This window comes from Pteropus medius, unplaced genomic scaffold (assembly GCF_902729225.1).
Source record: "Pteropus medius unplaced genomic scaffold, Ma_sr-lr_union100, whole genome shotgun sequence".
NCBI classification, from domain to species: domain Eukaryota; kingdom Metazoa; phylum Chordata; class Mammalia; order Chiroptera; family Pteropodidae; genus Pteropus; species Pteropus medius.
This window is the reverse complement of record NW_024351073.1, coordinates 4,631,210-4,643,829: the sequence shown is the minus strand read 5'-3', so window position 1 is coordinate 4,643,829 and position 12,620 is coordinate 4,631,210. Positions and strand designations below refer to the sequence as shown.

General features: G+C 33.4%; 1 protein-coding gene across 9 annotated transcripts in view; it reads right to left on the bottom strand.

Annotated features, from left to right (window-relative positions):
* Positions 1-12,620, bottom strand: part of LMBRD2 (LMBR1 domain containing 2) — a 50,976-nt gene that overhangs the window by 24,199 nt on the left and 14,157 nt on the right. For all 9 annotated transcript variants that reach the window (XR_005648630.1, XM_039842652.1, XM_039842653.1 and 6 more), the window contains 5 exons: positions 6,858-6,932; positions 5,550-5,663; positions 5,047-5,230; positions 1,875-2,056; positions 914-1,047 (listed from right to left, as the gene is read on the bottom strand). Coding sequence is in view for 8 of the 9 variants with exons in the window: in XM_039842652.1 (XP_039698586.1) it covers positions 914-1,047; positions 1,875-2,056; positions 5,047-5,230; positions 5,550-5,663; positions 6,858-6,932 (689 nt within the window). In the remaining variant the exon portion in view is untranslated. The remainder of the gene's footprint in view (positions 1-913; positions 1,048-1,874; positions 2,057-5,046; positions 5,231-5,549; positions 5,664-6,857; positions 6,933-12,620) is intronic.

Below are 12,620 nucleotides of genomic sequence, written 5' to 3'. Positions count from 1 at the left end.
ATCTTACAGATCTACAGAGTTGAAGAAAAGGGGAAGAAGAAAATGAAAGGCGGGTGTGAATACAGAGGTAATATGAGGAATGCTTTTGTGGTGCTAGGACAGCTGTGTGTCTTGATTGTGGTGGTCATTATAGGAATCTAGACAGACACACACAGAAATAAAGGATAAAAAAAAGTGAGAATTAAATAAGGTCTGTAGTCAATAGTAACGTATCAATGTAAATTTCCTGGTTTTGATATTGTACAAGAGCTATATAAAATGTCTCCATTGGGGGAAGCTAGCTGGGTGAAGGTTAATAGGACTCTGTATTGTATTTGCAAATTCTTGTGAGTCTATAACTATTTGGGAAAAAAAGGTAAAAAAAAAAAAAAAGTCTTAGAGATATTTCATATAGTGATTCTTTTGTGACCCTCTCTAAGTCCAGCTTTTATAAATATCTAATATGACTAATTTAACAATATGGACAAATAATCGATTGTATAACCTAGCCAAAGCTGGAGCCATCTCTCAAAACTCTTGCTAAAGCTCTTAGTAAAAATTACTCCTTTTGGCTTCCTCAGTCTTCTACAATTCAGTTTGAGGCCACTGAATCTTGGAATACCCTCTAGATCTCACTTAGTCTCTCACTCTCAAATGTTCCTATTTTCACTAACCTATTTATTAAATCTCTAATTGGTAAATCCAGGCTACATCCTTCTTTTCCTTCCTAATCTAGCATAGGTATTTTAACCCAAAACTTCAAGCAGGATTTATCTAGCAAGCAACAAAAAACTAATTAATATTTAAACCCAATCGATTAGCCCAGGGAAATACAGGTGTTGGTGGAAGACCCACAAACAAGAAATGAAAGCGAAATCCATAAGGATACATACAATGGAGATATTTCCCTTGCTTCTAAACACAATCTACTTACATGCCACTGAAAAGAAGGCTGTAAGCATCGGTCTGGTGATGTGAAGCCAAGTAATAATAGTTAAATACACGAATCCTGAACACAGTAGAATAAACACAGATACTTAGGAAGAAGATGGAAAGGAAGCAAGCAATCTGAAAAAACAAAAACAAAGTAGATTAACACTAACGGATTTTATATAATGGACAATTTGGTGATGGCCAGAGGGGAGGGGGGCTGGGAACGGAGGAATGGGGTGAAGGGTTAAAGAAGTACAAATCAGTAGTTGAGAGTTGGTCACAGAGATGGGGAGCTCAGCATAGGGAATGCAGTTAGCATTAATATGATGGCTAGGTGGAGGATCAGGGGAAGGAGGGAGCAATTGGGGGATCGTTTTATGAACTATATAGATGTCTAACCAATGTACTACAGTACTTGAAACTAATTTAAATAAATAAATTTTAAAAAATAGACAATAGTTTTACTACTTTATGTATTATCACGAACATTATCCTTTATTTCCAGCTAACGTTTATTGACATTCTAAAATTTAGAGTAGGAATTTTTTTAAACATTTAAGATAATGAAATTACGAAAAAAATCTACACTTCAATCAGTTCTACATCTGATCCCTAAATTGCAAATCTACCTCCTGAAGTGAGTCTATTCTCTCATTCCCTTGGCAACTCTTCATATGAAGACTATAAGTTAGGTAGCTTCCCTGGCACAAAGAGGATCAAAGAATTCTCATAAAAGTATTTTGCACTATTTTGCATCTTCTTGTCTCTCCTTAAATACAGTTCTTAGTTTGTATGGTCTGGGTAAATTGATAAGGCTCATTTTTGGAAGTATGAATAATAACACTGTGAGAAACTTCACTGCTTTCATTATTACTAGAAGAAATATATGGAGAAAAGGTGCAGCAGTTAAGAATTATACTATGAACTGACATTTATTTATGACAGATATAAAATAAACTGACCTCAATATAAATATAATTGTATGTTTTTTCAGCCAGCTGTATAAAGACTGCAAAAAGGGATAAGACAGGTGTAGTGCTAAAGAATGTGCACTCTGACCACACAACAATCACAGAGAAGATGGACAAAACCACAGCAAGTATTCTATGAAACCATGGTCGCAAAAGACATTCCCAGTACCATTCTGGAAGATAAAAGAAAAAAAAATGATTAGGGAAAACCATAAAGGAATAACAGTGTATTTACATTGCTTCAAAATATCTCCATACAAGATATGTAATTGCAAAGAGAAAAATAGTAATTTTACAGTAAAGGAACCAGGGAGACACCATCCTAACCAAACGATCACCAGTAATGGGACAAACATACCATGTACCTCCTGCTATGATGCAATGAGAACACAACATCACTGCTACAGTATTTCTAATTATGAGAAAATATCAACTCAAATTCAAGGACACTCAAAACAAAACAAAACAAAAAAACAAAAAAAAAACTGGCCTGTACCCTCCAAAAACATCTATGTCATAAAACACAAATGGAAACTTAGAAATTATTCCAGATTAAAGGAGACTAAGGGTACATGACAGTTGAATAAAATATGTGATCTGGGATTTTTTATAAAGAATATTATTGAGACAATTAGCATCTGAATAAGGTCTGTAGATAACAGATTGTATTGATGCTAATTTCCTGATTTTGATCATCGCAGTTGGTTATGTAACAAAATGTCTCTATTTTTAGAAAATACACACTGAAACAGGAGTAAAGAGGCATCACATTTGGATTCAATTTTGAAAAGATTAAGGAAAAATATATACACAGAGAGAAAGGTAAAGAAAATGAATATGGTAAAATGTTAACATTTGGAGAATCTGGGAGAAGGGTATATGGGAATTCTTTATACTATTCTGGCAAATTTTTGTTAAGTCTGACTTGAGGTAAAAATAGAAGTAAAAAAAAAGAAGAAGCAAGCTCACAAAATTGAAAAGGCTGTATTTCACTTCATTCATTGCTGAGTTAAGCTTCTGGCTCACTCTAAATCTTTTCAATTACACTGTCAGCATAATTAATTCCTGATACTCCTTTCAAAACTCTGGTCTTCCATTTCCTAGCCCTCCTCTCCTCCAATGATTCTGTCCTCCATCCTATCTCAACTGCTCATTCCCTAAACCTTCTATCGCCAATAACTCCAACCCTTACTCATAATCTCAATCCTTACTTATAATCTCATCTAGCAACACCTTCATCTAGTATTCCAACTCTACTGACTACCTCTACCTGGACCAACAATCCATTTATTCTGCTTCTTTTTTATTGCCACTTAACACCCTGATGTCCTTTCTTTACCAGCTCAGATTCAATGGACTTTGTGAATAATCACTCTTCAACATCCCAATTCTTTTGCTTCCTCTTGATTCCCTGTACTTGGCTAAACTGAACCACACCATGGCTAACAACTCCTTGGCTACCCCGAGTCTGCACCCACGAACTGTAAATTTCAGAAGACACACAACTTGTTGACTCGTCTCACTTGAAATTCTTAATCACTAGCTTCAAGTGGTCTCTGAGCACTGCCTACCTAGCCTACTATAATCCACTAATTTTCTCCCATGCGACTAATCTCCTAAGCAACTATTTTGCAACTTTTCTTTCTTCGAATCTCCAAAATCTCTTCCTTTATACTTACTCTCAGCACTTCATTGAGAAAATAGAAGCTCCCCAAATTTCTACTACATCTTCTCACCTGCTCAAGTACATTTGGGCCTTATCTCCTAATCTAAGGTCTTTCTTGTCACTGTTCACTATTTCCCATTTCATCTCTCCTATATACGAACACTGTCCCAGCCATTTTCTTCTATCTCATCAAATTTCCTCTAAGATATCATTTGTACATGACTTGCTATAATTTCTCGACTTTGCCATCCTCCTACTACCTCTTGTCTCTATTCCCTTTAATAAGGAAAATATTTTGAGAGATGTCTATTCTTAATGCTTCTACCTGCTCTCCTTCTTATTTCTTTTAAACTCTAGATATTTTTACCTTTACTCCACCCTCACTTCTCTGAAAGCCAATGTCAAGTCTTAATATTCATGATAATCAACCTACCTGCAACATTTGGAAAGGTACTTTATATACCCTTTTCCTCAAAACACTTAATTGTCCTGGTTTTCCTATTTCACTGGCCATTCCTTTTCTAGTCTGTTCTGCTGGTTCCTCCTCATCAATCTGATGGTTAAATTCTGGACTGTCTCTGGCTTGGTCTTCAGATTATCTCTTCTCCATCCCAATCATTTATTGATTTTGTCCTGGCCCATGGTCCACCCATCCATTGATGACACCCTAATTTATATCTGCAGACCAGATTTCTCCTCTGAACTCCAATTTCTAAAGCCAACTACCTACTCAGCATCTTACTTATACTTTTATGTGTATGCTGTCTGTTTTTCACTCCACAAAGGCAGAAATTTTTCTTTTTTGTTTAATTACACCAAGTGCCCGCCGAAACATAGCACACATGAAAACAGGTGTCACATAATTCCCTCATTTAATTAGAAAAGATCTTCATTGAAGAAGTTTTCTGATATTTGTTATGACCATTATATCTTCATACTCAAGACCAAACATGAAAAAGAGAATCAAGTGAACAGAACCATTTATTTGCATACATGAGGTAAACATAAGTTTTAATACTGTGACACTGATATTTTTATTAATTTCTTTATATTAAATTTGAATAACACTGAAGAAAGTGTCAAATAATCATAAAGGAGAACAGAATAATTATGAGTGTAGGTTTTGTAAATAAGATTAATAAATGTGAATAAATAAGACTTCTTGAGGAAATATTTTAGTAGTATGTCAAGACTGAAGGAGAGACCCAAGCTTGTGATATAAAATTACTTAAAATTCTAATTATTTTAAGTATATATTAGGTATACAAAATATGCTTAACATATTGCATATATTTTTGCATAGAATTTTGATTATCTGTGAAGTAACAGTGGAAACTAATATATGTTATATGACAAGTAAAATAATTTTGAGGGGGAGGAGTTTATTAGATACATAATATTACCAAATAATATAAATTAAATAAACAAATACAATTCAACTCTGCATCCTTCAGAAAAATTATCATTAAACTTCGAAATGTATATCAAATTACATACCAACTGTAGGATTATAAAAATATTGGATAAATCTATTTTCTGGCTCTGGAGATTGAAAGGTGTGAACAAACTGATGAGTAGCACTAGTTTCATTTTTTGCTACATCTTCTAGATAAAATGCTTGTTCCAAAAGAATTTGCCATTGTACTTGAGTTCGACGGTGCCTCTGAACTGAATAAATAACCTAAAAAAGAGAACAAGAGGTATATGTGTCAGTGTTCTGATCCAACAGTAGTTCAACTCCCCACTAAGGAGCATGTTTTGGTTGTCACAACAATGGGGAAGTGCTAGTGGCATTGGCTGAGTGGGGCCAAGGATGTTAATATTCTGTAGTATATGTAACAGTTATGTTCAGTGAATAATTCTCCCTCCCCAAATGCCTATAATGCCCATGTCAAGAAACATAAAGTTAAAACATTTCACTCAGAATTTATTTTTTGTAGAAAGTAATTATACTTCTAATTAAAACATCAGTAAGTAAATTAGCTATAACTAATAATTACCTGTTTATGTAGTTTCACCAAACTTTTTTCACTTGGGTAGGTATTACGCTTTTCATCGAAATCTTCATAATCATCCATGTTCCTACCCATTTTTTCCTGATACTCTGTAGGGCACTAAAAGGAACAAGTAGGTTTTTAAAAATCTTATTTGCAAAAATATAAAAACTTTATTTTTATTAAAAATCTTATATACTTGGACAGTTCTAATTTTCTCAAAAATATCTTCCATTATCATCATCTCTAAATAGTTGGAATTTTACTTGCTGACAGTTTTTGAAAATGTTTTAAAAGATGCATTGAGTTTCTTCTTCCCCCTATTAATATTAGTCTTTGTACTCAGATATACTAGCTCAAGCCAGGTAGTGAGGGAGCTTACCTACATGAAGCAACTAACTAGTTTTTGAGCAGATTATTCTAGGTAAGCACCTGCCTGATAAAAATTGTCAGTTATTTTCCTAGCTAAATAATGATAAAGAATCATAACAAATACAAGTTGTTGAATTTTTGAAAAGGATAGTACAGAGAAACAAATACATGATTTAGAATCATCTGCCCTACTATTAATCATTTCTTATCTATACGAAATTGGGCAAGTTAGTTAACTTCCTTGAATAGGTCTCGAAAGGTAGTAAATGTGAGATCAATGATTAGAGAATTGATTCTCATGACTATCATCTTAGCCAAAAGGAACACTAGCTAATAGTCAACATAAAAAGATTTAAAATATAGGAAAAGATAGTTCAGTGGTTCCACAGTTGCAGAAAAGACAACTGGAGAACTTATTTTTGGAATAATCATTTTTAGAAATATATGAATATTCCTAATTCAATAACAGTACATCAAAACCTTAATTGTATGGCTTCTTATCAAATATGTTATATATCTCATAATGTCATTCATTTTACGATTAAATGACATGTAGGAAGCTGACTGAAATAGATTAAGACCCTCGTTTATTTTCTTATAGGATATATGCCTTTCCTGACCACTTTAATGACACTTTTACAAACTGTAAAGGTCCATCTCCATCATTGTGTCATGGCAATCACTATACATTACTTAATATAACTTCTATACCCACACTTCAATGAAAAATATTGCCAACAATCAATATTAAACTTGTAATAACAAAGGAACAAATTCTATGCACATATTACTATCGGTTTATGGTCAATATGTCCATAAAAATGGAAAGAAGTTGAGAAGACTTTAGTCACAGGCTGTTCTCATATTTTTCTAATGCTTTCATAATAATATTATAGAAATTTATATTTTGAAGGAAAATATGTGAGAATATGATTTAATTACCTTTTTAAGTATTGTGTCAACACATTTTCTCAGTGGGTGGTTATACTTGATGCTTTCATTCACTTTACGAACCTCCTATAAAAACAGTAATAGAAATGAAAATATTTCCACTTCTATAGATCAGATATTTCAAATGAGAATGTTCTAGGTACTGTATACATATATTCTCACGAGTTTAATTTCAACCCAAATTACTTAGCATATACATGAAGTATCATTTATTGAATAAAAGTTCTCATGAACACAAGTAAAATATGTACAAAGTTATATAATAGCTATATCTATACCCTAGATTTACTCCTTTATCACTTGCTTACTTGGTACACAAGGATGAATAGCATCATAAAAAAGTCATGAAGGATCAGACAAACTTTGTGATCCTAAAAGAAAAGGACTGTGTTCCTTTACTTTGCTCATCAAGCTGAATTATCTCATAACCTAAAATACAGTGAAGAAACCAGAAGAAGCAGAACAGGTTACCAATGTCACAAAGCACCTGCTCCTTTCCAATGAAAGAATACTCCACAGAAATCAGAACTAAGGAGTCATTCCATATGTTTATTAAAAGCATGCTACAGGCCAGCACTGTGCTATGTGTAAGGTCACCACAATCCATACTAGAGGGTAGGGTGGGAAGACATGATGTTATAGGTCTCTAAGATTAGTGTCTAGTGATGAAACAATTAAATAAGCTATTGCATGAGTACGAAAGGTATAAAGAGGTTAGGGAGAAGAATCGTGAGAAGCAGTAGTTCTAAAAGAATCAATATTCTATAATATTAATGAAATTTTTTAAATGTTGGAACCACTGTTCTAGACAAAATAAATGACATGTTCAAAGGCTGGGAAGCAAGGCAGAACTGACCAGAATATTAAAAAAAAAAAATTCTGATTATAGGGTAGAGAATGGCCTTAGGGTATACAAAACTGGAGGCCGGGAAACCATCTGGCATATAGACAAAGTTATGAAAAAATATGTGTAACTTATATTACAAAAAATCATTACCCTTAATATATGGAGCGCTCTTGCAAGTCAACAAGAAAATGGAAAAACACAGAAGAAATACAACTGGCCAATAAATGTCTGAAAAGATATTCAAGCTGGCTAAAAACAATTACAAATTGAGAACAATTCTTACAAAATTATAAAAAATTGGTATTATGTAATGAGGTAAGACTGTGGGGAAACACGTCCCCACAGACAACAGTAAAATGTGGAGGTAATTTAGCAATATCCATCAAAACTGTAAATATGCAGACCCTATGAATAATCTGTACCAAAAGACATTGCTCCTATGAAGGAGCTTATTAGCTTAATGAGAAAAATACATTATTCAGAGAGAAATGGTGAGGAAACTGCTATATAATTTAGTGTGGGAGACTTCATGATGAACTGATTATAGAATATGAGATAAACATGAGGGGTCAGTCCATCAAAGGAAGGGACAAGAATATTCCAGTTAGAGGGACAGCATGTACAAAGGCCTTCAAGCAGAAGTGAACAAGGACTTTCGAGGAACTAAAAGAAGTCCAGCGTGAGCAGAGGGAAAAGAGTAAGGGCCTGAGAAGTACTTGCCCAGGCTGAAGGAGTAAGAGCACAGCATCCAAAAGTCCTTATGAAGTCTATTCTGTGATCACTGAGTGAGGCCTAACCATGGAGTAACAAGGTAAGAATTGGGGTTTTCAAAGGTGCTTGAAACATTACAATTTTCCATTACTAAGCTGCCTTAAAGTTTTATTGGCTTGCCAGCACAACTTTGAATATGAACTGTACAGTCTGGTTATATACTATATATGAAATATCATATTTTTCCTTTACATTCTTTAGCCATATTAAACCAAAATTAGTACTGAAACAGTTAACTATTGATATTTGCTATATTTGTATTAAAATTAAGTTTCCTTTAAAAGTTCCTAATTTTTATAAAGTGTGGAAAGTATTTGAAATATTAGCTTATTTTCTTCATATAAAACATAATTTTGAGCTCTGTCATTACTGTGCCTAATCAATTTACTAGGCAGGCCAGACAACATCCATCAAATTGGGCTAATTGGCAATTTTCAGTAGAAATAAATGGCTGATTGTCCCTCTCCAAATTCCTCTACCTCGAAAAATGACAAAAGGTAGAGGTGATTTCTTAGGCCATCTAGCAGATATCTTTTGAATGGTCTGATGGCTTATAAGTTTTACTCATGCTTCAAAGAAAAGTAATAGATACACGGATGTAAACATTCACTTCAGAGAGAAGCATAAACACACTAAACTGGTCTTTATAAAATTGCATTTGGAAGATTCTACGGAGAGTTGAAAAATATAATAATTAACTACCACTCCTCTCCCCGCCAAAAAAGGTGATTAAACTTTGTGGTCTTTTAAAAGATGTATTCAAAGCCCATGTAGTTTAAGTTTTCTCTCAAAGTAAATTATTCATATTTTTGCTCCATGCTTTATTCTGCACACCTCCATCAGACTGATCATCCTACACCACAGAATCATGTCACTTCCCTGCTTGCAAGGTGTCAATGATTCCTCACTGCTTTTGAATATAGTCTGGACTTTTCAGTCTGACATTCAAGGCCCTACTTTCTGTCTACAACCTATCTTTCAAACCTCACAAGTTTTATCTTTCCAACATAAACTTTATACTCAGTTAATCTGATTTAAAAACCACCTGATATCTGACTGGAATGCTGCCAGTTATAAAAAATTCACCCATCCTTCAAGACTCAGGTCATATTTCACCTCTTCCTCTGATCTCTATTCATAACTGAAATCTCTCTATACTAGGGCATCTCCTTTGTATAATTCACATCACATTTACCCTAAACTATAAAGGACTGCACAGTTCTCCACTCCAGGTAGTTAGTATCCGAATGGCCAGTTCTGCATAGCACTTAACATGAGAAGAAGACAAAATATTAAATAATGAAAAAATTTTCTTTTTAAGTTTATTAATTTTCAGATATTCAGAAAACCAGAAAAGATCCCAAGTTTCCTTGAAATACACAGACAAAAAAATTCATACCTGAAAAATTATACATTTTTAAAGGGCAGGAGAAGGGGCTGGAGTTCTGCTATCTATGTGGACCTGTTGCTATTTTCAAAACATCCATTAAGAAGAACAGTTTCTTACAATATATAAATGTATCAAATTAACATTTTATATACCTTAAATTTACATGATGTTACATATCAAATATATTCAATAAAAAAAAGTGGTTTCTTATTTACATGGAAAATTTTCTCCTAGCTAAAACTTTTTAAATCTCTCACAACTTAAATCTATACTAAAATAGCAAAGAAAGCATCAATGCCAATCCTAATTTTCCACATTCTATTCCTAAGTAGAGGCCTCTTACTCACAACAACAACAAAAACAAATCTATCTTTACGCAGACAATGAAGACTCCTCCCAGCAAAATCCAGACCTTAAGTAATAAATTGGATTTACATTTGTTGAAGGAATATTGAATGAGCTGGTGAAATCCACATTCCTCAAATCTAAAATGATTAAATTTGATACCAACTTTTGAGGGGAACGCTATCAATTTAAATTATCTTCTTTTAATTATTTTATTATCAAATAGAAATTTTCAAATATTTTTTCAAAAAAATTCTTGATAGATGATTAGATAAAGAAGATGTGGTACATACATACAATGAAATATTAGTCATAAGATGAAATACTGCCATTTGTAACAACATGGATAGATCTTGAGATTATCATGCTAAATGAAATAAGTCAGGCAGGAAACGTTGAGAATCATATGATTTGACTCATATGTGGGATATAAAACTGAAAGTAACAAATGAACAAGACAAACAAAAAAAATCTCACAGACACAGACAACAGTTTAGTGATTACCAAAGGAAAAGGGGTGGGGGAGGTAGATAAGGATAAAGGAGGTCAAATATATGATGATGGCAGATTTGACTTTGGGTGGTAAACACACAATGTAATATACAGATGATGTATTATTGAATTGTACACTTGAAACCTATATAATTTTATTATCCAATGTCACCCCAATAAATTTAATAAAAAAAAAAAACTTTAAAAAAAGGTCCTTATCACACTTAATGGAGAAACACTAGGACTATCTCACTAAAGTAAAAATCAAGATAAAAATGTAGACTATTACGTAAAAAAAAAAATTCAAATTTTCAAATATAAAAGTTATCAAATATGAATTATCTTCTTTTGAAAAATGTAATAATATCCATCATCTACCTGAGGAAATGTAATAGATTACTATTTATATGAGATATACTCCTGCATTTTGAATCAATGTTTTCTGCTACAGTTCTTACATGTCATAGGGAATAAATGCTGAAAAGTCAACATAAAAATTTTCAATCACAGTACACATTCTTTTGTTCATTTATTTACTCACTTAAAAATGGTTGCCAAGTGTCTATGAGTCTGGAAGACCAGGGAAGGTGTTATGGGTTAAATTGTGTCTCCTCCAAAATTCATATGTTGGGAGTCCCAAACCCCAGTACTTCAAAATGTGATCTTATTTGAAAATAGGACTATTAAAAATATAATTAGTTAAAATAAGATAAGGTCATACTGGAGTAGGGTGGGCCCCTAAACTAATAAGACTGTGTCCTTATGAAAAGGGGAAATTTGGACACAGATAGGCACACGGGGAGAATACCATGTGAATATGAAGGGAGAGATCTAACAAGCCAAGGAACACTGAAAACTGCTGGCAAACCACCAGAAGTTGAGAGTCATGGTAGAGATTTTCCCTGTAGTTCTTTGAAGGAACCAACCCTGCTGACATCTTGATCTTGGACTTTTAGCCTAGAGGACTGTGAGACAACACATTTCTGTTGTCTAAACCACCCAGTTTGTGGTACTTTGTTATGGCAGCACTAGGAAACTAATACAGAAGAATTCTCCACTTATGTTGAGACTTGAAAATAAAATAGGAATTAGCTAAAGAGAGTGGAGAAAAGAGCATTCCGAGTTTGGGAATCACATGCTCTAAGACAGAAAAGAGAAGCAATGAATGTAATGGTTATAGTAGGGGTTGGCTCACCAGATCAAATCTAGCCATATGTCCTTGTTTGGAACATGTCCTTGCTCATTCATTTATATACTGTCTATGACTGCTTTCATGCTACAGTGACAGAGGGGTCACAACAAAGACCATGTGGCATACAAAGCCTAAAATATTTACTAGCTGGTCTTTAACAGAAAGTTTGCCAATCCCTGTTAAAGCATGAACTAAAGTCAGACTACCCAGCTCTATCGCTTACTAGTTGTGTGAATATGAGAAACTTAACCTGTGCCTTGTTTTTTTTTTCATTTGTAAAATGAGGATTTAAAGAATCCTTCCTAAGGCTGTTATGATAATATATTAATATATGTAAAGTTCTTAGAAAGTCACTAGTAAATAAGTAAGTCTATATACTTGTTTGCTATTATCACCATTAAAAAGTGTGAGGAACCAAAGGTGACCAGTATGAGGAAGACAGTGGCTAGAGATAAAGATGGAGAGCTAAACATGAGGCAAACTGTTTTTCGATAGGCCACATTAAAACATTTTGGAGTTTATTCTAACATAAATGAAAAACCTTCAACATCAGGTTTTAAGTTAGAGAGTGAGTAACATCATTAGAATGGTTTTTTCCCAGAAGAGTAAAATGTGAGGAGACTACAACAATTGCTTTTTAAATCAATAACCAAATAATTATTCAACAGTAAAATTTTATAATTTGTTGTATATTACTGAAATTTATACTTTCAACAA